This window comes from Kogia breviceps, chromosome 3 (genome assembly GCF_026419965.1).
Source record: "Kogia breviceps isolate mKogBre1 chromosome 3, mKogBre1 haplotype 1, whole genome shotgun sequence".
NCBI lineage: Eukaryota > Metazoa > Chordata > Mammalia > Artiodactyla > Physeteridae > Kogia > Kogia breviceps.
Window position 1 is genome coordinate 110,437,525 of NC_081312.1, and position 26,830 is coordinate 110,464,354.

Consider the following 26,830-nt stretch of genomic DNA (forward strand, 5'->3'; position numbering starts at 1 on the left):
AAATTTTAGTATTGTTTTTCTATCTCTGTGAAAAATGCCTTTCGAATTTTGATAAGGATCACATTGAATATACAGACAACCTTGGATAACATGGACATTTTAACAATATTGATTCTTCTGATCCATGAACGTGGGTTTTTTTCCATTTGTTTGTGTCTTTTTCAATTTCTTTCATCAAAATCATGTTCTTTTCAGTGAACAGATCTTTCTCCTCCTTGGATAAATTTATTCCTAAGTACTTTATTATTTTTTGTGCTATTGAAAATGGGATTTTTTTCTTTATTTATTATTAAGATGATTTTTTATTAGTGTATAGAAATGAAACTGATTTCTGTATGTGATTTTGTATCTTGCAACTTTATTGAATTCACTGATTAGTTCTAACAAGTTTTTGATGGAGTTTTTAGGATTTTCTATATATAAGATCATATCATCTACAAAAAAGACAATTTTAGTTCTTTCCAATGTGGGTGCCTTTTATTTCTTTTTCTTGCCAGATTGCTCTGGATAGGACATCTGGTAACTATGTCAAATAGGAGTGGTCAGAGTGAGCACTCTTGTCTTGTTCCTGATATTAGAGGAAAAGCTTTCAGAATTTCACTGTTGAGTATGAAGTTAGTGGTGGTCCTGTCATATATTGCCTTTATTATGTTGAGGCATGTTTTATACTGAAATTGTTAGATGTTTTTATCATGAATGGATGAATTCATTTTCAATGAATACTTCTGTTTAGGCGAACATATAATTCTTATCTTTTATTCTATTTATGCAATGTATCATATTTATTGATTCCTTGCATCACTGGAATAAATCCAACTTGATCATGGTGTATGATCTTTTTAAAATGCTGTTGAATTTGGTTTGCTAATGTTTGTTAGGAATTTTTGCATCTAAGTTAATCTGGGATATTGTTCTGTAGTTTTCTTATAATGTCCTTACCTGGCTTTGGTATCAGGATGATGCTGACCTTGTAAAATGAGTGAATTTGTAAAATCCTCTTCAGTTTTTTGGAACAGTTTGAGAAAGATTGGTGTTCATTGTTCTTTTTATGTTTTGGTAGAATTCATCAGTGAAGCCATCTGGTCCTAGGCTTTTCTTTGTTGGGAGGTTTTTGATAATGATTAAATTTCCTTGCTCATTTTTCATCTGTTCATACTTTCTGTTTCTTCCTATTTCAGTCTTGGTAGGTTGTATGTTTCTGGGAATTTATCCATCTCTTCTAGGTTATTAAATTTGTTGGCATAGAGTTGTTCATAGTAGTCTTTTATGATTCTTTGTATTTTGTCATATTAGTTGTAACATTTCCTCTTTCATTTCTGATTTTATGTATTTGTCTTCTCTCTTTTATTCTTAGTCTAGCTAAAGGTTTGTCAGTTTTGATTATCTTAAAAATAAAACCCAGCTCTTAGTTTTGTTAATCTGTTTTTTCCTGGTCTCTCTTTCTAAAATTTCTTCTATGGTCTTTGTTATTTCATTCTTCTGCTAACTTTGGGCTTAGTTTGTTCTTTTTCTAGTTCCTTGAGGTGTAGAGTTAGGGTGTTTATTTGATATCTGATTTTTTGTTTTTAGTTTAGGCATTTGTCTATAAACTTCCCTCTTATTCCCTCTTAGCATTGCTTTTGCAGCATCCCATAAGATTTTGTATGTTGTATTTCCATTTTCATTTGCTTTAAGATATTTTTTGATTCCCCTGTGGATAAGGACTTAGGATTGTGGTGGTGGCCAGAGCCAGTGGTGTGCACACACTCAGCTGCAGGGGTCAGTTGCAGACACACATGTAGTGGTGGAGGCCAGGACAAGCAGCAGGGGCAGGGTCAACCATGAGGGTTCTGGCTGTTTGTGTGCACTAGGGGTTGCTGAATCATGCCATGGGTGCAGCAGTGAAGATAGATGATGGGTCTGGCTGGGGGCTTGCTTGTGCATGGTTGGAGGGGAGAGGCCAGTTGCAGGGAGCACAATGGTTCAGGTCAGTGACAGAAGACAGGGCCCAATTTGAGCCTATCAGCAGTTTTGGCAGCCTTAGCTCTCATGTGCTCTTGTATGGCTACACAGTCTCCCCTGAGTGTGCACACTGTAGTGGAAGCTGGCAACGTGCACAACCCCACTGGAGGGGCTGGCCTCCAGTGGATGCATGGTGGTGAGCATCAGCAGTGGGTGTCTAGGCTGGAGCTCATGCAGCCACAGAAGCCTGGGATGGCTACGGTGTGGTGCCTGTGCTCTGGCAGGGGCACAGGGGAGGGACCGTGGAAAGACCCAGGTGGCTGGAGTCAGTGAAATACCTATGGGTGAAAGCTGGAGAAATCTACAGGGGTTTGATGGTGGCAGTGCCACCTTTGGTTTCATCAGTGGCAACATCTGCTGGTTTTGTCTACAGAGCAGGGCACTATCATTCTGCTGTATGGCTGCTCCTAGTAGCCCCTGCTTTTCTTTCTGTTTCTAGCCATGTCTGTACATCAGCTTTGCCAGTCTTGGTTGGGTATAAGTGAAGCAATACCTTTGCACGGTGCCCAGAATAGCTGGGGAACCTGATTGCTCACCCAGCTCTTCCTTTCCTGGAAGTGGTAAGTGGGCTCTAGATCTCCCAGAGCTGTTTTTATTCATGAATAGCAATTATTATTGATCTTTGTGAGGGGAAGGAGACTGGCGTCTTCAAAATGATGATGTCACTCCACTACAATCATTTTTTTAAAAAAAATTTAAAAGATTTTTAAAATCTTTAAATGATTTTTTAAAAACATTTAAAATGTATTAACGATCAAGTAGACTAAATATTTTTAAAGACATCCAACAAAATATAATAAACATTGCTAATCTAATTTTTATTATTGAATGTATTTTTTTCCATTTGAATCTAATTTCTTTCCCATAGTGCTTCAGACAATATTAATAAGGTCAATAAACAGACCTTTAAATATAAACAGAGGAAATGTTATTTTCTATTAGCATTAAAACACAGAGAAGAAAAAGAACATGGGAGAGAATAATAGGAAGGGCCCTTTAGGTTGGACATGGGCCCAGGAAAGACTTCTCTAAGTCACTTTGCAATTGTGGCCAGAAGGAAAAGGTGGCACTTGCTGGGTGTCCTGAGCCAGCATTTTAAGGAACAGAGGAAGGGCTGATGTCGGGAGTGAAGTGCATGGGTTTAAGGTTAGGTATCGGCTGCCTTCTGAAAAAAACAGGGCTTGGAGGAATCAGGCTTCTGACTGGGATCACAGTGCTCTTAGGGGCACCTAAGGGCTCCTAAGAGCACCGTGCCACATCCAGGCAGGAGACGAGGGCAGATCTGCTGGAGGCAAAACCAAAGAACAAAGTGGGTAGACTCATTCTGGAGGGAGAACTGCCAGGACTTGCTGGTAGAATTGAAATGGAGAGATATGTGTGTGAGAAGTGTCAAAAACGATTCCCAGATCTGTCTTGCAAAGCAGTGCTGTTCCATAAATAATAGTTTGAAGGAATGAATGCATGGGGACACCTGAAGGGCACCAGGGTTTCCTGAAAGGTTCAGAGGAAGGCTGAATTTCATTTTAACTATGCTCAGACTGTGCAGCCCTGAGGCTGCTAAGTGCAGATGAAGATGCAATCACACTCGACATTTTGGTTTGACTTTCAGCACATTGCTGAACCCTTTCCCTGGGTGCCAAACGGCAGAGGCCAAGGCCTGAACAGTGGGCTTGAGGGGACAGCAGATGACAGAGCAGTCCTGATGGGGGTCTGCTGGCCTTCCCGCCCCTGTGGTCACCTGCACCAGGGGTGCTCCATCAACCCCTAAGTGCACAAGCTGTGCTTGGCCCTGCCTGGAAAACAGACAATTGTGCAGATGTCTGGAGGACATACTCCTCCTCCCTCCCTGCTCTCTGTTTTCCTAGTGCAGTATTGAGCTTGTGGAAGGACATTACAAAGGATGTCAGTGCCAGAGTCAGAGCAACATGTAAGCCCATGCGAGTGTGTGGGGGTGGTGGTGAGGGGATGAACCTTAATCTTCCAACTGAAAGCATGTTATTAAACAGGGGAGGGGGAGGCAAGACAAAGATCTGTTTGGCTCATCTCCCTGTGTGTTAATTTAAATAACTAAGCAGTGATCGTGGGAGCAGGCCTGTCAGCCAGGATGACAACCTCCTGCCCTTCCCCCCTCAGCCCTTCACTTAACCATCTTTTTCTCCCTACTTGCCTCATCCCTTCATCAATTTACAGTTACCTGAAAGAACTTTAGATGGTGCATAAACACCATCCATGGACCCGGATGTCGTGGAAATGGAAGCAGGCATATTTAGGAATACGACAGTGAGAGCCTGTCTTCTTGGGCTGGTGGGCAGGGGACAGGGTTAACAGAAGGAATGATGGAGGGCTGTCTGAGCTGGGTCTTGAGGAGGTGTGGCTAGTGGGGTGAGGGGGAGTTGCAAGGATGTTCTAGACATAGGGACAAAAATGTACAAAAATATGAAAATAGGAGTCCGAATGAAGTAGTATAAAAAATGTGTGATGATATCTCAGAAGAATAAACCTAAAAGTTGGGCAAGGACCGATTTAAAAGGTCCCTGTATTCAGGGCTAGTTACTTCTGCTTTGGGCCACTGGGAAATTCTAGGGCAAGGAGCAGAACATTTCCTGACCCCCTGATTGGCCACCCTTCTCCTTTCCTTCTCAGATGTCTTGGAGTACGGATCACTGTTCTCTGTGGCATGTCAGCAGCACGTGGGGCTCATGGCTTCAGGCTGTTGCACTGTCTCTGTTACCTGTTTGTAAAAGCTGGTCCCTGATTGTCAAGGATCAGCTGGGTCAAACCCACTTCCCCTCATTGTCCTTCATCTTAATCCCTTGGCCTCTGAACACTGGGGCATGAACTCCCTCTACAAGTGTTCACCGTCCTTCACTATATAAACCTGTGTTTTCCTGTGCTCTTCTCTCACCAGACCCTTCCTTTCCTCTCACATTAGGAAGACACTAATACCTGTTATTTTATCCTCTTGAGGTGTGTGGTTTACTCTCCCTTGGGGAGGTTGGACATATATTTTTCCCTATTCTGTAGGGGGTTGAACTAAGACTTGGGACCCTTTCAAAGCCACACAGACCCAGAGGCACAGCTGGGCCAACAGAACATCAGGCCCTCCGGTGTTTTGCCTTCTTGTCTCACTCCCGGGTTTCTTCTCTGAAAAGTCTTCTGTTTCCATGGCCCAACCTGTCTACTTACTTATATGCTGTAAAACACAAGCCCTTATTTCATCTTGTGTGGTCCCGGGTTCCCAGTGGCCTTTAGGACACCCCCTCATGCACATCTGCCGAGGTCTGAAATGTGGTCCAGAGTTCTTCCCAGATAGCAACTGCTTCCCTAGTTTTTGGTTGACCAAATGGTTCCTTTTCATTGTTTCTCTGTTATGTGGCACTGGCCCTTTTTTCCAGCCCTGGCTACCAGGGGCCGACTATCCCTCAAGTCCTGCCCTGCCTGCCAGGCCACTCAGGCCCTTCACCTCCGCTGGGACTGTTGCACTTCGCTGACTCCTGGCTCTTGGGGAGCCATTCTGAATTTTTCATTCTGAATACAGAAGCCAAGACAATTTAAAACACAGTCTGAGTTTCCCTTGTTAGGGATGCAGAGCTTGTTAACCAACTTGCAAGTTCTTGACCTGACACCACTTGTGTGCAGGCTCTGGTATGATTCCATTTGGGTTGGAATCCTAACTGTGCCACTAATTGTGTGACATGGGAGAAGTTTTGTAATTTCATTTGTAAAATGGGTAATAAAAATAGTACCTATTTTCTAGGGTTTTTGTAAATATAAGTGAAAAGAGCTTTTTCACAGCACACGGCCCAGAGGAGAAACCCGTTTAGTTATTGTCAGCCAGTCTGGGTCAAGATCTCCATGAGAGCCGGGCGGACCCCACTCTGGCTTTCCAATGAAGGGATGACCCTCCCTTTTGTTACACGTTTTTCCTCCAGAGTCATCAGTTTACATCCTTCCCACCCTCGGCCATTCCACAACCTTGAATTGTTTTGGAACCCAGCACCTCTGGCTGCTCCTTCACTCTGTATCATACAGGGGTGTAAAGACTATTTGGAATACATTGCCTTTCTTTTTAAGGTCTATGAGGTGTCACTTGGTGTGTGAGTTACCCCCACATGAACCAAAGATTTCTTGCTGTCTCTGCAAAGCAACCGTAAAAGAGCTGTTCAGAAGATCTCATAAAAGGCATATGAAATGGAACATAACATCTCACAAATTCAAAAGTTTTCACCCCCTTTTTAAAGTCTCATCAACAGTCCAGGTTTAACCAATTCAGGTAGATTTCCTCATTGTCTGTTTCAGTCTGTATGCCATCATTTGTCAAGTCAGAGAGGTGGGGGGAGCTGCAGGTAAGAAACACATGAGTTGGCTATTGTCATGGGCTGAATGGGGTCCCCCCAAATTCACACATTAAAGCTAAGCCCACGTTCCTCAGAATGTGACTATATTTGGAGATAGGTCCTTTAAAGGGGTAGTTAAGTTAAACAGAAGTCTTTAGAGTAGGTCCTAATCCACTACGACTGGTGTCTTTATAAGAAGATGAGATAAGGACACAGACAGGCACAAAGGGAGACCGTGTGAGGACAGAAGGCAGCCGTCTGTAAGCCAAGGAGATAGGCCTCAGGAGGCACCAGCCCTGCTTTGATCTCAGACTTCCAGGCTCCAGATCTGTGAAAAAATTAATTTCTGTTGTTTTAGCCACTGAGTCTATGACACTTTGTTTTGGCCATCCTAGTGAACTCACACAGACATCAATGAAAAGCTACAATGCCATACAAACCATCCCAGCCGACTCTGCGCAGCTGTCTCACCTGTACACTCAATTCCTTATGAACTTGGAGAAGTACAAGTTACTCATTGATAAAATCTAAAGTTTCAGAATTCATATGTCATTTATGTCTACTAATGATAAGGAGAGTGGAACTCAAATCCTCTTGTCGGTTTTCCTGTTTTATGCTTAACTCCTCTACTACAAGTATCTGATCCTCTGCTCTACGAACTTGCATTGTGAAGACCAGTCAACGTTACTCGTAGGGTATTCACTGTGCTGGTGGTAAAACCAACCCAGAAAGGGACTTTTTAGGGCACATTTTATCATGCTGTTTTCTAATGGTCAGACCACAGTCATGGAAATCAAGAGGAGTGACACTGAGGGGCAGTTCTAGGTAGAAAATCACTGAGTCTCTGAGTTTGGGCAAAGAAATCCCCACTGTTCAGTGAAGCCAACAGAACATTTAACCCAAGTCCTTGCATTATGGAAGATGCAGCCGCCACTCATTTGGGGCTCAGCCCTCTAGCATCACCCAGTACATCTATTGTCTGTCTACTCACCCACATGTTCCAATACCACCCTTTCTATCAGCTCTCCAAAAGAAGGACGTGGTCATCATTTGAAAGATTCTGTGTTGTTAAATAACATTATAAATCCTGATCTAATTGTCCGTTATCCACAGCATTCAGAATTCTGGAAGAAGGGATTCAGGGATGGAAAGCTGCAGCATCTGTGGTGTGGAAGACTTGCACTGGAGCTCCAGACTCTGTGGGCTTTAGGTCACTGGACAGCATGTCCTCTGGCTTCTCTGTGAGAGAGTCTGAGGTTTTTCTATTCGCTATTTCACTTACCCAGTCTTTATTATTTTCCTTCAGTTAGCTTTGGGTCTAGTTTGCTCTTCTTTTTCTGGTTCCTTAATATGTAAAATTGGGTTATTGATTTGAAACTTTTCTTCTTTTTTTTACTTTTATAAATGTATTTATTTTATTTATTTATTTTTGGCTGCATTGGGTCTTCATTGCTGCACACGGGCTTTCTCTAGTTGCAGCGAATGGGGGCTACTCTTCATTGTGGTGTGCGGGCTTCTCATTGCAGTGGCTTCTCTTGTTGCAGAACATGGGCTTTAGGCATGTGGGCTTCAGTAGTTGTGGTGCACAGGCTTAGTTGTTCCACGGTATGTGGGATCTTCCCAGACCAGGGCTCAAACCTGTGTCCCCTGCATTGGCAGGTGGATTCTTAACCACTGTGCCACCAGGGAAGCCCCTTTCTTCTTTTTTAATGGAGACATTGACAGCTCTGAATTCACTCTGAGTACTGCTTTTGATGCATCCCATAGGTTTTCATATGCTATATTTTTGTTTCCATTCATCTCAAAGTTTTTTTTCTCATTTCTTTTGTGATTTATTCTTTGACCCATTTGTTATTTAGGATTGTGTTGTTTAATTTCCACATTTTTGTGAAATTTTCCATTTTCATTCTGTTATTGATTTCTAATTTCATTCCATTGTGGTCAGGGGAGATGCTTTGTATGATTTCAGTATTTTGAAATTTATTCAGACTTGTTTTGTGGCTGTTCATATGGTCTATCTGGGACAGTGTTATATGTGCCCTTGAAAAGAGAGCTATTGTTGGATGAAGTTCTCTATATACGTCTGCTAAGTCTAGTTGGGTTACAGTGTGGTTTAAATCTTCTATTTCCTTGTCATTATTCTCTGGTTTTTCTAACCATTATTGAAAGTGGGTTATTGAGGTCTCCAACTATTATTGTAAAACTGTCTATTTTTCCCGAGTTTTGTCAGTTTTTGCCTCATATATTTTTGAGGCTCTGTTGTGAGGTTCATATATGTTTATAATTTCTATATATTTTTACTGGATTGAGTCTTTTGTCATTATATAGTGTCCTTCTTTGTCTCTTGTAACAAATTTTATCTTTAGCTCTCTTTTTGTTATGTTTGGGTGGAATGCTTTTTTCCATTAATTCACTTTCAATTTATTTGTATTTTTGGAACTAAAGTGAATCCCTTGTGGATAGTAGATAGTTAGTTCATATTTCTTTATTGATTCTACCAGTCTCTGCCTTTTAATTGAAATGTTTGTTTCATTTAGATTTAATATAACTACTGATAAGGAAAGATTAAAGATAATGTAGTAAGGGGTGTTGTTATGGGCCGAACTGTGTCCCTCCAAATTTGTATGTTGAAATCCTAACCCCCAGTGCCTCAGAATGTGACTGTGTTTGGGGATAGGGTCTTTAAAGAGATGATTAATTCTATTTGCTTTCTATATGCTTTATTCATTTTTTGGTTCCTCAACTCTTAAATTATTGACTTCTTTGGTATTTAATTGATTATTTTTTCTAGTGCACTATTTAAACTCTCATCTCACTTCTCATACTGCATATTTTTTCAGTTATTTTCTTAATGGTTACTCTGGGGATTAAAATTAATATCTACATGTATGACAATATAGTTTGAATTAATGCCAACTTAGTTTCAATAGTATATGAAAACTTTGCTTCTATAGTTCTGTTCCCCCTCTTATGTTGTTATTGTCAAAAATTACATCTTTATACATAGTGTGCTCAGTAAAATACATTTATAATCACCACTTTATGCATTTGTCTTTAAAATCATATAAGATAATAGAGAAGTTTATGAACCAAAAATAAAAATAATACTGGTTTTTATATTTACCCATGTCTTTACCAGTACTGGCATTCTTCATTTCTTCATGTAACTTCCAGTTACTGCTAGTGCTCTTTTGTTTCCACTTAAAAGACTGCCTTTAGTGTTTATAATAGGACAAGTCTATCACAATGAATGCCCTCGGTTTTTTGTTTATCTGGAATATCTTAATTTCTCCTTCATTTTTGAAGGATACTTTTTTCTTCCAGCACTTTGAATATGTCACTTTACTGCCTCTGGCTTCCATGGTTTCTGATGGAAATCAGTTGTTAATCTTATTTAGGATCTCTTGTGCATGAGATTATAATTATAATGTGTCTCAGTGTGGATTATAATGTGTCTCAGTGTGGATCTCTTTAAGTTTATCCTACTTGGAGTTTTTTGAACTTTGATGTTAGATTAATATTTCTCATTAAAATGAAGACATTTTTGGCCATTATTTCTTCAAATATTCTTTCTGCCCCTTTCTCCTTTTTCACTTGTCTGGGACTCCCATTTTGTATGTTTTGGTATTCTTGATGGTGTCCCAGAGGTCTCTTAGGCTTTGTTCATTTTTATTCATTTTTTTCTCTCTGTCCTCAAACTGGATAATTTCATTTGACTTATCTCCAAGTTTGCTGATTCTTCCATTTCTCAGATATGCTGTTGAAACTCTCTAGTGAATTTTTCATTTCAGTTATTTTTTTTTCACCTGTAGAATTTCTATTTGGTTCTTTTTATACCTTCTATCTCTTTATTGATATTTTATATTTGTTGAGATATTGTTTTCTAGATTTCCTTAATTTCTTTGCCTATTGTTTTCTTTAGCTCCTTGATATTTAAGGCAATTGATTTAAAGTGTTTTCTAGTAAATCCAATGTCTTTGCTTCCTCAGAGACAGATTCTGTTAATTTCTTTTTACCCCTGTGAATGGGATATCTATTTTTGTGGGGTTTTTTTTTTTGTATGCCTCAATTTTTTGTGGAAAACTGGATGTTTTGATTATCATAATATGGTAACTAGAGAAATCAGATCCTCCTCCATCCATAGAGTTCCTGTTTTGCTTTTTGTGGTATTGTTGTTTGTTTAGTGAGTTTTCTCAACAGTTTTTAAAAGTCTGTATTCTTTGTCATGTGTGGTCACTCATTAGCTTAATGGCCAGCTAGTGATTTGATGCAAATTCCTTAATAACCTGAAGCAAAAAAACAGAAAATAAAAGCTTAGTTTTTGCAGATAGGCTCTGTGTATATGTTGGAGTGCTCTTTAAAGTTTAGCCAGTTTACAACTTTGCCATAGCTTTCACTTCCTGCCTGTACAGATACTGAGAGTCAGCTGGAGATGAGAACGTAGGGTCTTCTTGGGTCTCTTCTGAGCATGTGTCCAGTCCTGAGCATGCACATGGCCTTCTAGATTCTCTGGAATATGTGGGAGCTTTTCAGCCCTTATTTCCCCAAGTATCTCCTTTCTCAGCCTCTCCTTCCTAGGCTTTCAATCTGTCTGTTGCTTGCCCCAACTGTATCCATTTCCTCTGTGACTGTGGTGAATACATTTGCCTTAAATGTTTTCAACAAATAACACCCTAGGAAGACACCTCTGAGTCAGTTGAAACAAAGGCAGACGCTTGAGCCAATCCTTCAGGGACCCACCAGACAGATCAAAACAAGCAACTAACATTCTTTGAGAATACGGTCCATATCATTCCTGTTACCAGCAACCTGCACGAGGAATGTGAGTTCCTATTTTCATGCCCACTGCAGAGCTAGAGAGTGGGGGCTGGTAACAGGGTAAGTTAAAGTGCTACAGAACCTGCTTACTGGTTTTCAGGCATTTTTTTTCTTGTTAAGTTTTCTCTGGCTGTTGTAAGTTTTTTATCAGATTCCAGAGTTCCGTAAAGTCAATGCTGACTGTTCGTGCAGCTTATTCACTGCTTTTATGGATGTTCCCTAGTCCCCCACTTCTACTGATGTCACCTTTACTTCTCCTCTAGGATTTTTAAAGCACTTACTGTGTGTCAGGCATTGTACTACATATCTGTATTGGTATTTGGTATGTCAGGACTTAACACTGTAAGATAAGCTTTATATACTGCCCTTTATAGGGAAATGTGGGCACATGGAGACTGAGCTGAGCATTGGGGCTGGGTCTGTTTGATTTCACAGTCTATTCCATCTTTTCTGTAGCCCACGACACTGTTGATTGCATTGTGCTTTATGATTAGAGATGTACTTGAATTTCACTTTGAGAAAGGAATGTCTTTGCATAATTTTGCTGTTCCTTTTTTGCAGCAGTCTTTTTATTGCCCAAGCTTGTGTTTATTTTCCTACATTTATTTTATTAATAAGGTTTATTGCTGGGTGTGTGGATACACATAAAGAATTAACCAAAATGTTTCCGCTCTCACATCAGTCATTACAGTGCCTGAGGAACACAAGCATTAAAAAAGAAATAGCCATGTTAATCAAAATAAATCAATAAAGTTTATATCCCTTTTTGATAAGAAATATGGCTAAGTTTGTAAAATTATCACACATCTAATAGTTTTCCCCAAATATAGAATTCCTGGCATCTTCTTTCCAACAGCTGAAGAGGAATGAGAATCCTAATAAATAGTGCAAGTTCAGAGAGGATTTTCAGCCAGAATAATTCTGATGGTTGGTCCCTTGTACATCCCTATTACATTGAAGAGTACAAAATGAATCAATTAGATTTAGAATTACTTATGAAATGTGTAACTCAAGCTGGAAGTAAATTAAGTATGGAACTTTACAATTGTATAAACCAAAACATGCATCATTTTAGTATAGTCTTATTGGAACTTTCAGATAATGCCCTAAGTTCTGCTTTCTGCAATGTTGCCCTTCACTGAATTTAAATTCTATTGCCTTTTAAACAAGTCACTGCACCCTTTATTCTTCTGCTCTCCATTGGCTGCTGCCCACCCCAACCTGGGCTGTACATGCTGAACTTGGTATCTCATCTCATCTTTATCACAGGCAAAGGCCCTGCTTTAGCTTTGGATAGGGTCAGGGTTAGTGCTAAGATGGAGATCCCTCAGGAGGGAGACTAGCCAGGATAAGCACCATGGCCAGGCCCTGAAGGAAAGTAGGCTTGCAGTTCTGGTTTGGATCAAACTTAATTACAATAGATCTACAACTGTCACCAAAGGGAGCAGTATGCACAGGTTAGTTACTAAAAAGATGGGGTGGAGTGGCTGAACCTGGCAATGACGTCTGTGTTCCAACATACGTTGTTCCCAACTTGTTGATGTTTAGATTTAAAAATTTCAGTTTTCACATAGCTGAGCTTTAGAGTGTTTCCCTCAAAACATTATTATGTATTGTAGTTAGTTTCAAAGAAAACCAGCGATGCCTAACTGACAAATAATAAACATGGTATATCACTATTTATCATGGTACACGGAATAGTGATAGTTTACAGGAAGAGAAATGCATTCATGCATTTTTTTTATTGAATGAATAAGTTTGCAGTTCTTCCTGAGCACAGGAGTATGGGAGAGAAACCTCCAGTAAATAGGATTTTGACATCAGGCAGAGCTCTTGGGGAAGTTTCTGAAGGAGAAGCAGGGCTATCTCTATTCCTAGTGCTAGTCACTCAATAAATACATATGAGTAGACATGTTATATTAATAAAAAGACCAATTCTTTGTAATACCTGAGTAAACTTCTCTTATTTGCCAATCTAGTGGTAAATCAAACATAAGCAAACCAGGCATATAACCCTCAGAGCTAGGCTTCCTTTCAGAGACCTTCCCCCTGATGACCCAGCACAAAAGGTGCTTCTCGTGCAGATATGAATCTATAGCTTCTTCATCTCTGAGGATGTGACTCAGGTGTAGAGCAAGGAAGCCTCTCCAGAGTGTTGAAGGAGCCCTGCACAGCCCCATCCAGGTGGGAATAAGCCAGAGGCAGCACAATGAGTCTACAGAAAAATAAAGATGTTGCCTACAAAGAGCCAGCTGAGAGTGCCAGCTTTCCTCCATCTCCAAAGCTGGCAGCCCTTCAGATGGGTACAACCATAGTAAACAGAAAGTTATGTACATTAAGTATTCTTATGTTCCTTATAAAGACTCACTTGGAAAAGTATCAGCCAAATTAAGCCTCACCTCTTTCCCATAACACCAATCATTAGGTGCTATGTTAGTACTGAATTTCAAGAGTCCCCAATTAAATTTCATATATTGCCTGAGAGTCTTGATAGGAAGGTGATGTTTCCACTGAGTGACCAGTGGAGGCATATTACTCAGCCATAAAGAAGAATGAAATAATGCCATTAGCAGCAACATGGATGGACCCAGAGGTTGCCATACTGAGTGAAGTAAGTCAGACAGAGAAAGACTATCATATGATATCACTTATATGTGGAATCTAAAATGTAACACAAATTAACATATCTAAGAAACACAAACAGATATAGAGAACAGACTTGTGGTTGCCAAGGGGGAGGGGTGGAGGAGAGAAAAAGAAAACAGTGGAGACGCAGCCTGCAGCTCAGTCACTGACCAAGCCAGGCCACCTTGCATGAGGTGTCTGGTCCATTTCATTATCAAGCCTGTGATTTTCATGACAGTGAACACTTTGTGAGCTATTTATAAGTTGACCAAACCAAATTTCTTTCTCAACTTTGTGAAGATTATTTAACAATTGGTTATTGGATTAGTAATATTATTATTATTTTATTTTATGGAAACTACTGTGCTAGTTTTCTATTGTTGCTGTAACAAATTACCACAGACTTAGTGGCTTTAAAACTATACAAATTTATTATCTTACTGCTCTGGAGACCAGAAGTCTGAAACAGGTCTTATGTTGCCAGGATTGTGTCTCTTCTGAATTCTCTAGCAGAGAATTATTTCCTCACCTTCCCTAGCTTCTGGAGGCTGCCTGCATTCCTTCGTTCATGGCCCTGCATCACTCCTTCCACTATTACTGCTTCCAGCATCACATCTCCCACTTCAACTCAGACACTCCTGTCTCCTTTTTATAAGTAGCCTTGTGCTTACATTGGGCCTGCCCAATAATTGGGATAGTCTCCCCATCCCCAAATCCTTAATTTAATCTCATCTGAAAAGTCTCTTTGGCCATGGTAGGTATCATGTTCATAAGTAGAAAGTATTAGGACATGAATATCTTTAGGGAATCATTATTTTGCTTACCACAGTCTGTGTTCTGCCCCCCAAATTCATGTCTGTCCCATGTGCAAAAAATATTAATCTAATTCCAATATCCCCCAAAGTCTCAACTCATTACTGCATCAAAGTCCATAGTCTCAACTAAATCTCATCAGCTCCAAAGTTCCATATCTCACCATCTGAATCATCTAAATCAGCTATGTGTGAGGATTTGGGTATGATCTACCCTGAGGCACAATCCTCATCTGTGAATTTGTGGAACTCAAGAAACAAGTTAATTACCCACAAAATACAATGGTGGGACAAGCATAGGATAACAGTTAAAGATATTCCCATTTGAAAGGAGAGAAAATAGTAGGAGAAAAGGAAACACTATTCCCCCCCAAATTTCTAAATCCAGTTAGGCAAATAACAGTAGTTTTCAAGGCCTGGGGCTAATCTTCCATGATTAAGGCTCTGCCCTTAGAGTCATCCTTCCTTTTTCATGAAGGGTAGCACTTGTTTGCAGTTGAGTAGTTTCTTTCAACCTATTTCCTGCCCGTGTTGTTGTTCTGACAGCCTTCTTTCATTTTGGCCTCTATCTGTCCCATTCAGCCCAAACTGACAGTGTTTCTGCTGGTATAAAATTTTTAAGAATCATGTACGTCTCCTGTCTATGTCTCAAGAATTTACACTACTAGACCTCCTTCATAAATCTTTCATGGATGATTAGTTCTCTAATGACTTTTGCTTACATGGCTGAGAGGACCCATGAGTCACACATCTAATTTCCTCAGAGTCTGAGGCAGTAGCAAAAGGTCCAACCACACCCTTGACTTTCCCTTAAGAGTATGTTTTCCTGACAATGAATCTCCTAATTATAACATCTTTTGCAACCTGAATAAACTGAGAATTTCCCAAAATCAAGTATTGGTCCCTTTTTTGTTGGCAGTTCTTACCTTAAATCTGTCTCTTTCTTCTCACATTTTACTATAAGCAACAGGAAGAAAAAACAGGCCACAACTTTAACACTTAGCTTGGACTCTCCTCATCTAAGAGTCCAATTTCATCATTGTTATCAGTTTTCTGTGGCTACTGTAACAAATTACCACAAACTTGGTGACTTAAAACACATTTACTGTCTTACATTTCTGGAGACCATGAGTCGGAAATCAGTGACACTAGGGCAAAATCAAGGTTTTGGCTGGGCTGTACTCCCTCTGGAAGCTCTAAGACAAAATCCGTTTACTTGCCTTTTCCAGTATCTAGAGCGGCATGCCTGCATTCCTTGGCTCAGGGCACCTTCCTACATCTTCAAAGCCAGCAGCACAGCATCTTCAAACATCTGTGCTTTCATTACATCACCTTCTTTCTTTTATCTATGTGCAATTTCCTTTGCCTCTCCCTTATAAGGATCTTTGTGACTGCATTTAGTGCCTACCTGGTTAATCTCCCCATCTCAAGACCCTTAATTACATCTGTAAAGACCCTTTTCCCATATAAGGTAATGTTTACAACTTCCAGGAATTAGGACCTTTTATCTTTGAGGGGCATTATTTAGCCTCCTGCAATCTTTTACAAGTTCCACTTTCCACATAAGCTTTCTGTCACTATACAGTGAGAATCTCCTTTCCTCCAAGTTCCAGTTTCCTCATTTCCTTCTGTGCCCTCACCATTAGGGCCTTTGAAGTCCATATTGCCACCAACAGTGTGTTTATGACCATATAATGTAGGTCTTCTCTACCATGTTTCTCACTGCAAGTTCTCATTACAGAATCATTAACATTCACATTTCAATTAACAGTCTGTTCAACATAGCCTAGGCTTTTTCTATAATGAATCTCAAAATTCTTCCATCCTCTTTCCACTGCCCAATTCCAAATCATTTCCACTTTTTTAGTTATTTGTTACAGTAGCATCCCACTTCCAAGTACCAAATTTTGTATTATTTTCCTATTGATGTTGTAACAAATTATCATGAATTTATTGGCTACAGCACAACCAATTTATTATCTTATAGTTCTGGAGGTCGAGAGTCCAAAAAAGGTCTTATGAGGCTGAAGTCAAGCTGTAGGCAGCAGGATTGCATTCCTTCTGGATTCTCTAGGGAAGAATCCGTTCCTTGCCTCTTCCAGCTTCTAGAGGCTGCCTGCATCCCTGGGTTCATGACCACAATCCCATGACCTCTGCTTTTGTCATCATATCACCTCTGACTCTGACACTCCTGCCTTCCTCTCATAAGGACTGCTCTGATTCTCCTGGGCCCATCTGGATAATCCAAGATAAACTCCCCTCTCCCAAGGACCTTAACTTAATCACATCTGCACAGCCCTTTTGCTATTTAAGGTAACATATTCACAAGTCATGAGGTTTGGGGGATTAGGACATGGACATCTTTGCAGGACCATTATTCTGCCTACCACCACACCTTCTATTGCACTGAAGTATTCTCATGTAAATGAAGAAGACTCAGATCTGGAGAGCATATGTGGTAGAAATCTCTTTTCACACCTATTAACTATTCTTTTTTTTTTTCAGAGAATAAAGCAACTGTTATTATTTCTATTTTTCAAATGGAAAGGCTGGACCAGAGAAGTTAGGCAGTTTTACAAAGGTTGCACAATTCATTAATGGGAAAGCTACTCTAGAATTTGGCTGTTTTAACATCTGAAGCACATGCCACTGCGGGCTGCCCCTGGGCAAGCAGAGAGCTCTCTAGGGAGTTTACATCCAAGTTGAAGCAAACAGCTTAACTCACAAAATGCCCTTTTTCTTACCCTAAAATTAAGATGTTCAAAAACGGGATATTATGTTCCAATAAGTCAATCCCTGAATGTCTTTAGAAACAGAAATTTGACCTTTGGGGAAAAAAAGCTGGATCCTTGGATCTATCAGTAATTCAGTAAGTTTTTCCATAGGCACATTCCTTAACCTTTTGAGAAAAGTAAGGGTTTCTAGGTGACCTGGCTGGCTCCTTTGAGCTCTGACAGTCCATATTCCATGGAGTGCTCTGATCTCAATTCTGTGTGAAGGAGGTTGGTTGTACATCAAGGGACACTGCATTTCAAGAACCCCATGAATAGAAGGGTCCCTCTTATCTAGAGATATTATTTGAGTACTATAAAAGCATAGGCCTGTTTTGAAATGCTTAAAGGATCAAAATTTTAAGTGTTGTTCTCTTACTAAGGTTGAAACCTTTGCTACTGGGGAATTTATCTGAATAATACATTCACTCCTTAGAGGAGAGACACTATCATAGATGAAGTATATTTTTCTGATGTTTGGAACTCAAATTCTAAGTCTATTAAAATGGGGGAAAAATCTGTGAGGCTCTAATGTTAGCATTTGTCAATATGGTAATTGTAGAATTATCTTTTTTCTGTTTTCACTGGAATTTTTTTTTCTTCAAAAGGGTTTTCTTTTTACATCCAGCTAAATTCTGTCCACCTGTCTCTACCCAACCTCTCTCCTCCTGCTATATGCTAAAAGCAGACTCCTTGGTGTACATTCCTTGCCATCGTTAAATGTTGTCAGTGCAGTGGTTTTGGCCTAGGTCTCAGGACCAAACAGCTAGAATAAAACAAGACATCAGATGCTAAGACCACAGTGACAGAAAGGATGGCTCCTCACCTCTCTTATAAACACACGGTGTTGGCCAAGAAAGAGGAATATGTGAGGAAAAGGAGGAAAAGCCAGGAGTGGTCAGAGTGCCAGAGGTGGGAGGTCAAGTCTCCCTGAGGGGTCTACTCTGACATGTAAGGGCAAGCAACAGGAATGCAGGTGGCAGTGCCTCCAGTGGCCCCGGGTATCAAAACAGAGACCCAGCACCAAGCAGGGGGGAGAGGAGTTAACTGTGATTCACCACATTGTCAAGAATTCAGCCAACAGATCTGGCTTCAAGGTAGCCTCCAGACCCAGTGGGCCATAGAGTGTTTTCTGGGGGACAGAAGCCCAGTTATGTGAGCTCCAAGACATGGCAGTGTCTGGAGAGAAGATTCTGCCATGGAAGGACCATCTCCATGTCACCCTGCTGGTGGGAGTCCAGCCCATAGTTGTTGATATTATTGGGGGCAACTTGAAGACTGCAGCACTGGGTCTGCTGGTTGAAGTCTGCTGTGCATACAGCAGGGCTTGGACAGTCAGGACCACCTGAAGCACCCTGCCCCCCCTCACACTGTTCCCACTGGCAGAGCCCAGCATCTTCCTTACACCAAGGCCATCAACTGTTGGAGCAGAGGCCATAGACCAGCACTGAGATATACTTTTCTAATTGGAAGCGTTCTCTGTTCTCCCACATCACCATTTCTTCATGTGCTTATTTTCACATTTATTGCTTTGTACCTGGCACTATAGCTTTACATATACTTTTTATTTCCCTACTATAAATTTGCTTCTCAAAGAAATTCTAGATTTACTGAGTCACTGTGATTTAATTCTCTAGAACATATTTGACTCACTTAAGTTTTCTGCCCACTATTGCTTTGTTTAACAAATAGCTTAAGTTTACTAACAAGATAAAGTAACACTATTTTCCTTTATGTTGTCCTTCTCACAGGCTGTGGTTTTTAAGTCCTGTTTTCTTAATTCTAATAAGTAAATATTCCTTTACCTTCCCCATTTTGTAGTCTCTAATAATAATCATTTTACATAGTTTATGCTTGAAGATATCCACACATATACAGATATATGTATATGTATATTACACACATCTGCATGCTAGAATTAAATATTTTACCTTTCAAAGTCATGATTATGCAGAGATTTTAAAGATGTGGGAAATACCCCTGCTCTAATGTTAGATAAACAGAAGACTGAATTTTAGAAACCAAGAACAAAAAGAAAACATCTGTAGCTGTGAAGAAATCTGGACAAAGTGTACCAGGTGAAATTATAAGTGAAATGATATGTATTTGTAATTTTCTTCTTTATAACTTTCCTGTATTTTCCATATTCTTCTACGAACATATGTGGCACATAATTTTAGATATCATCTCCCCACCTGAATATGAGACTTTTGTGGTATATTCTCATCCATGTGCACTCACACCCTTTGGAACGCACTCCATTTTGAGGAGAGTGGTACCCCCAGGCAGAGGCAGCAGATTTCCTCTCCATGATGGGCACACACCTTCCTTCCACTGACACGTTTTAGCTCCATTCAGAGAATATATGAATTGACTACTCCATCTGCAATCATCAAGTGTGAATTACATGCCCAATTTAATAGCAAAAAAGTTAAGCTATCTTAAAAAAAGGAAGCAGTAAAGGCAAAAATGATTGTGTTTACATTTTTATTCTCACCCTAGGCACATGGGCAAGATCCAGACTTAATATAACAAAATAGAGTCGTATTGTCTGTTTAAAGTTGAAAATTGTGCAATTTGATTTCATTTTATGCAATTACATTTCATTTTAAATAATAGAATTAAACACTAAGAACAGAAGACTAACTCATTAAAGAAATTTAGATGTACTACTTAATTAATAAATCTGTAGAGAAATAAAAGCACCACAGCATGATGACTCCTCAAGTACAAACAGAGCTTTGGGTCACACAGCCTGTGGGGCACGTGCCATTAGGGGTTCTGCATTCTTGTCCGGATCCCTTAATATCCATGCCTCACTTTCTTACCTTGAAACTGGGGTGATAATAGCAATACATTGTGCTAGTCTAATTAGATATGTTAATGCAGGTGAAGCACTTAACACAGTCCCTAGCCCAGACCAGTAACTCTTATGATCAGCACTGTTTTAGTCATTGGTGACAGTGGTAGTGAATGGTGGTATTATTATTTGCAAGATCAGACTTGGATTAAAAACAATAAGAAAGTTGCTATCATAACACAATTTCACTTTATAGTTTCATGACATCAGCCCAGTACACAATAATTATAGCCAGCTTCTGGTCAAAACTTGGACTGTGTATTTATTCCACATTTATATTTTTGAGCTTATAAATTATTTTAGAACATACATATATTTTCAGCCTTGTCAAGGAAAGTTTTTTAAATTACTGTGGGTAAGTGATGGGAGAATAAAAGAATAGATTATCTTTAAAGGCATCTCAAATTGCTTTACAAGCGGTAATGTATGTACAGACACTCCCCAAGCTACAGAACTCCTGAGTAGATTTGATTTAAACCTTATTTCTAAATGATATTCATCTACAATGCAATCCTATGTAATTTGGTGGGACAGTTTAGACAATTTCATTAAAGATAGTAATTAAAATAATGAGTGGAGTGCTTCATATGGCTTTTGAAACGTGGTGTCCAGTAAATAGCCAGAGTCGGTGAGTCATTTAAAGGTCCCCATCTCTTGTTTTTCAGCTTGACCATCTCGGCAGAGTGCCCAATGCAACTTGAAGACTTCCCGATGGATGCGCATGCCTGCCCTCTGAAATTTGGCAGCTGTAAGTTATTTTCACAAATAGGAATCATGGATATATTTTGGGGGTTTTGTCCCCCAAAGACAGAGAAGCATTTAGGTTCTATATGTGAGTAAGCATGAGATGAGCTGCAGTCTGCTTGGGAGGGCTGGAGAGTATGGTGGGACACACACCAGGCTGGTTTCCTTGCTTGTAACTGAGAATGCAAGTGGAGGCACTTGCCTGTTAGGGTATGCTCCTTGGGAAGCAGTTCTCTACCCCTAGACCTGCACCAGGCAATTCTTTCTTGCCTTCACTTCTCAGATTGCAGGTCACCTCCTCCAACAGCCTTTAATGACCCAATTTCGGTTACCCACCTGATAACTCCTTTTTGCATGGTAGTTATTGCTATGTTGAGTCACTTCTTCTCAGATGTTCCATATGAACATTTGATTATTTATATGTGGGTTATTTAATTTTTAAACAGTTTGGGGATTTTCCTGTTATCTTTCTGTTACTGATTTCTAGTTTAATTCCATTATAGTCAGAGGACATCCTCCGTATGGTTTCAACTTTTCTTACATTTATGGGGGTATGTTTCACGACTCAGAATAGGATTCATTTTGATATTTGTTCTGTGAACACTTGAAAGTCATGTGTACTTTGCAGTTGCTTGGTGGAATGCTCTACAAGTATTGATTAGATCCTGTTGATTATGGTGTTGTGAGTTCTATATTGTTTGCTGATTTTCTGTCTACATCAATTGTTGAGAAAGAGGTGCTGAAGTCTCTGACTGTAATTGTGCAGTTGACTATTTCATGTATTTCTCAGCTGTTATTTGGTGTATACACATTCAGGATTATAATTTCTTGTGGATGAATTAACCCTTTATGATTGCATAATGTTCGTCTCTGTCTCTGGTAATTTTCTTTGCCTTGAATTCTACTTTACCTGAAATCCATGTGGCCACTCTTTCTTTCTTTTGATTAATATTTGAATGATGTATATATTTCCATATGTTTATTCTAAGCATCATTACATTAAAATGAGCTTCTTGCAGATAGTGTATAGTTGGGTCATATTTTTAAATTCACTTTGCCGGTCTTTATTTTCAATTGGTATATTTTCATAATTTACATTTTATGGAACTATTGATATGTTAGGACTTAAGTCTGCCATTTTATTTGATTTTTTGGTCTTCCATTCTCTACGTTTTCCATTTCTCTATTTTCGTTTTCCTGACTCCCTGTGGGTTAGCTGAACATTTACTATGATTCCATTTTTATTTATTTATAGTGTTTTTGTGTATATCTTCTTGTACATCTTTTATTTTAATTTTATTTATTTATTTTTGTCTGTGTTGGGTATTTGTTGCTGCGCACGGGCTTTTCTCTAGTTGCGGTGAGTGGGGGCTACTCTTCATTGCGGTGCACAGGCTTCTCATTGCAGTGTCTTCTCTTGTTGTGGACCACGGGCTCTAGGTGCACAGGCTTCAGTAGTTGTGGCACACGGGCTCAGTAGTTGTGGCTTACGGGCTCTAGAGCGCAGGCTCAGTAGTTGTGGTGCATGGGCTTAGTTGCCCCCGCAGCATGTGGGATCTTAGTTCCCTGACCAGGGATCGAACCCATGTCCCCTGCATTGTAACAGATTCTTTACCACTGGACCAGCAAGGAAGTCCCTAGCCATTCTTTTAGGATAGACTGCTGGCAATAAATTCTCTTAGTTTTTCTTCATCTGAAAATACCTTGATTTCTCCCTTCATACCTGAAGAATATTTTTAATGAATATAAGATCCTGTTCTGACAGTTCTTGTGGCATTTGAAAAGTGTGCTACTTTGCTGTTGCCTCCATGGTTTCTGATGAGGAATCTGCTGTAATTCAAACTATATTTTCTTTATAGGTGAGATATCTTTTCTCTCTTGTTGCTTTCAAGATTTTTCTTTGACTTTAGTTTCAGAAGTTTGACTATGATGTGTATTAGTGTGGATTTCTTTGGATTTACTGATTTGGGATTTACTCCACTTCTTTTTTTTTTTTTTTTTTTTTAATTTTTTTTATTTTGGTACGTGGGCCTCTCACTGCTGTGGCCTCTTCCATTGCGGGGCACAGGCTCCGGACGCGCAGGCTCAGCGGCCATGGCTCACTGGCCCAGCTGCTCCGCGGCACGTGGGATCTTCCCGGACTGGGGCACGAACCCGCGTCCCCTGCATCGGCAGGCGGGCTCTCAACCACTGCGCCACCAGGGAAGCCCAACTCCACTTCTTGAATCTATAGATTTTGGTCAGATTTAGGATGTTTGACCAGTTATTACTTTGAATACTTTTTCTGCCCCATCCTCTTTCTCTTCTTCTTTCCTGACTCAAATGACATGAATATTAGATCTTTTGTTGTATTTCCACAAGTACTGAGGCTCTTTTCACTTTTTTCAGTTACATCTGTGTATGGTCACAGGCCCCTCCAGATGGCTGTTCCCTTGTTCTCTGTATATCCCTTGCCTGACCAGTGCCTGCTTCACCTACACCCTACTCATATGACTGACCTACATACTTGCCCCAGGCCCCAGCTAATGACTGTTCTAGCTTTAGATAAGAACCCTCCACTCTGCTTATCAAAGGGGTGGTGAGGGACAGACCCCTCTGCTGGTTTCCCTGGTAACCAATGAGGTAACCCGATATAATTTCCCCCTATAACTGGCAATCTCTCCTTCTGCCCGGGAGCAAAGACGGCCTCATGTCCTGCCCGCCATCTGCCAAACATGGTGGGGTGTCACTCTAGGACCTTGCTTCAGAGGTGTAAGCTCCCTCATCCATTAAACCGTTGATGTTTCTGTTACTGGCTCTTTCTTCAGTCTTAAGGATGGGCAAGTAGAGGCCTTGTAGACCTGCAGGGTGCAGCCCAACAATCTGTTTTTCAGATAACTTAATTTTGATTGTTCTATCTTTAATTTTACTGATTCTTTCTTTTGTTCCCTCCATCTTTCTGATGAACTCATTTACTGAGCTTCTTATTATGGTTATTGTTTTCTTTAATTTTCTGTGTCAACTTGACTGAGCCACAGGATGCCCAGATATTTGGTCAAACCTTATTGTAGGCATGCATGTGAGGATATTTTTGGATAAGATTAGCATTTAAATTGATTGACTGAGTAAAGCAGATTGCCCTCCCTAATGTGGATGGGCCTCATTCAATCAGTTGAAGACCTGAATAGAACAGAAGGGCTGACATTCGCATGGGTAAGAGGAAACTCCTCCTACCTGATTGCCTTGAACAGGAATGTTGGTCTTTTCCTTCCATGCAAACTGAAATAGCCCTTCTTGGGTCTCCAGCCTAACAATTCTCAGACTGGAACTACACCATCAGTTCTCCTGGGTCTTCAGCTTGCTGATTGCAGATCTTGGGACTTCTCAGCTCCCATTATTGCATGAGGCAATGCCTTATAATAAACCATGTATGTATGTGTGTGTGTGTGTGTGTGTGTGTGTGTGTGTGTGTATGTGTGTATATATATATGTAAATATATGTATATGTATGTATGTCTATATATGTCTATATATCTAGAGAGAGACACACACACACATATACGTATACATATCCTATTGTTTCTGTTTCTTTGGAGAACCCTGACTAATACAGATTTTGGTTATGAAATGTGGGTGCTACTGTAGCAAATACCTGGAAATGTGGATGTGGCTTTAGAACTGGGTAATGGATAGAGGCTGGAGAGTTTTGTGGTACATGTTAGAAAAAGCCAAGATTTCTATGAAGCGACTGTTGGGTGAAACATGGATGTTAAAGGAGATACTGGTAAGGGCTCAGAAAGAAAAAAGAGAGCTAGAGAGAAACACTTCTTTCTCTGAGAGAATACCCAAAGAATCATGAACAGAATACTGGTTGAAACTTGGATGTTAAAGGTCTTCTGGTGAGGTCTCAGACAGAAATGTGGGACAGCTTATTGGAAAGTGGAGGAAAGATGCTGTTTGTTATGAACTGGCAAAGCACTTGACTACAATGTGTTCCAGTGTTTTGTGGAAGGTAGACCTTGTGAACAATGAAATTGGTTATTTAGTTGAGAAGATTTCTAAGGAAAGTGCTGGAAGAGTGGCTTGGTTCCTCTTGACAGCTTAATAGTAAAATGTGTAAGGCAAGAGATGCTTTAAAGAAGGAATTGTTAAGACAAAACAAAAAAATGAAAAAAACAAAACAAAACAGAACTTAAAGATTTGGAAAATTCTCATACACATATTGCAAAAAAAGAGGAAGTTTCTTCAGGAGAGAACACCAGATAAAAAGGTTACCCATGGTGTTATTGGCCATCTCAACAGAAGGCAGGAAGAAAGACCCCAAAGGCAATTCAGAGACCATCAGGGCTGCCAGTCCCACCCCAGGTGCAGAGTGCACAGGCCCAGGGGGGCAGAAGGCCTCCAATTGGGCTTCAAAGTGCAGGGATGCCACTCAGCAGAGCCCTGGGTGCCACGCCTTGCAGGGCAATGGGCATGAGGCTGCTGCCTCAGAGCATTGAACCAAGGAGAATTATTCTCAAGCCTTAAGATCTAACGGAACTTGCCCTGATAGGTTTTGGACTTGCTTGGGACTTGTCCCTCCTTATTTCCTTCCACGTTCTCCCTTTTGGAATGGGAATGTCTAACCTATACCCATCCCACCATTGTATTTTGGAAGCAAATAACTTGTTTCACAAGTTCACAGCTGGAGAGGAATTTTGCCTCCGGATGAATTGAGTCTAGATGATATTTAGATGAGACTTTTGACCTTAGACATTAGAGTTGATGCTTGGAATGAGTTAAGACTTTGCGGATACTGGGGTGAAATGAATGTATTTTGCATGTGAGAAGGACATGAATTTTGTGGGGCCAGTGGTAGAACACTATGGACTGAATTATGTCCCCCCAAAATTCATATTTTGAAACCCTAATCTCTAATGTTACTCTGTTTGAACATAGAGCCTTTGTAATTAAAGTTAATTGAAGTCATAAAGGTAGAAACCTCATCTGATAGGACTGATGCCTTATAAAGGCAAAGAGAGAAATCTCTCTCTGTCTCCACATGCGTGCAATGAAGAAAGGCCACGTGAGAACACAGCGCGAAGGCAGCCCTCTGTAAGTCAGGACAAGAGTCCTCACCAGAAATTGAATCTGCTAACATCTTGATCTTGGACTTTCCAGCCTCCAGAACTGTGAGAAAATAAATTTTGATTGTTTAAGCCAATCAGTCTATGATATTTTGTTATGGTAGCCCAAGCAGACCAACACAAGTGCTAAAACTTCTCTTCGGTTTTTCTTTCTCTCTTCTGTTTCTTTGCTGAGACTTTCTATTTTTTCACTTGTTTCAAGCATGTTTGTAATTGGTTGTTGCAACATTTTATGGTGGCTACTTCAAAAATTCTTTTTTTAAAAAGGATTTTTCAAAAGTAATTTTTTAAAAGGTAATTCTGACATCTCTGTCATATTTTCTTTGGCATCTATTGATTTTTTAAAAAAATTCAGCTTGATCTTCCTGGTTGTTGTTAGGACACATGTTTTTTTACTGGAACCTGGACATTTTGTGTATTATGTTATGACAATCTGGATTTTATTGAAACCTTCTGTTTTAGCTAGATTTTTAAAACCACTGCTCTGGCAAGGAAAGGTGCAGCACGGCCTCATTACTGCCAGGTGGGCTTCCCTTCAGCCTCCACTGACACAGGGGTGACTGGGCTCTTGCTCCTGCTGGGTGGACACAGGACTCCGAGCTATATACAGGTCTTCATTGACACCATGTGGGGTAGGGTGGCCTTGGGGTGGCAGGAGTCTGAGCCTCCACTAAGCTTCCTGTGACACAGCCCCACCAAGGAACAGGAGGACATGCTCCTGCTGATTAGGGTGGGAGACCAGTCTCCCCACTTGGCC

The 26,830-nt window shown here is 40.2% G+C and overlaps 1 protein-coding gene across 7 annotated transcripts in view; it reads left to right on the forward strand.

The window, feature by feature from the left end:
- Positions 1-26,830, forward strand: part of GABRA5 (gamma-aminobutyric acid type A receptor subunit alpha5) — a 95,617-nt gene that overhangs the window by 39,041 nt on the left and 29,746 nt on the right. For all 7 annotated transcript variants that reach the window (XM_067029474.1, XM_067029470.1, XM_067029471.1 and 4 more), the window contains one exon: positions 20,890-20,972. In XM_067029474.1, the coding sequence (XP_066885575.1) occupies positions 20,890-20,972 (83 nt within the window). The remainder of the gene's footprint in view (positions 1-20,889; positions 20,973-26,830) is intronic.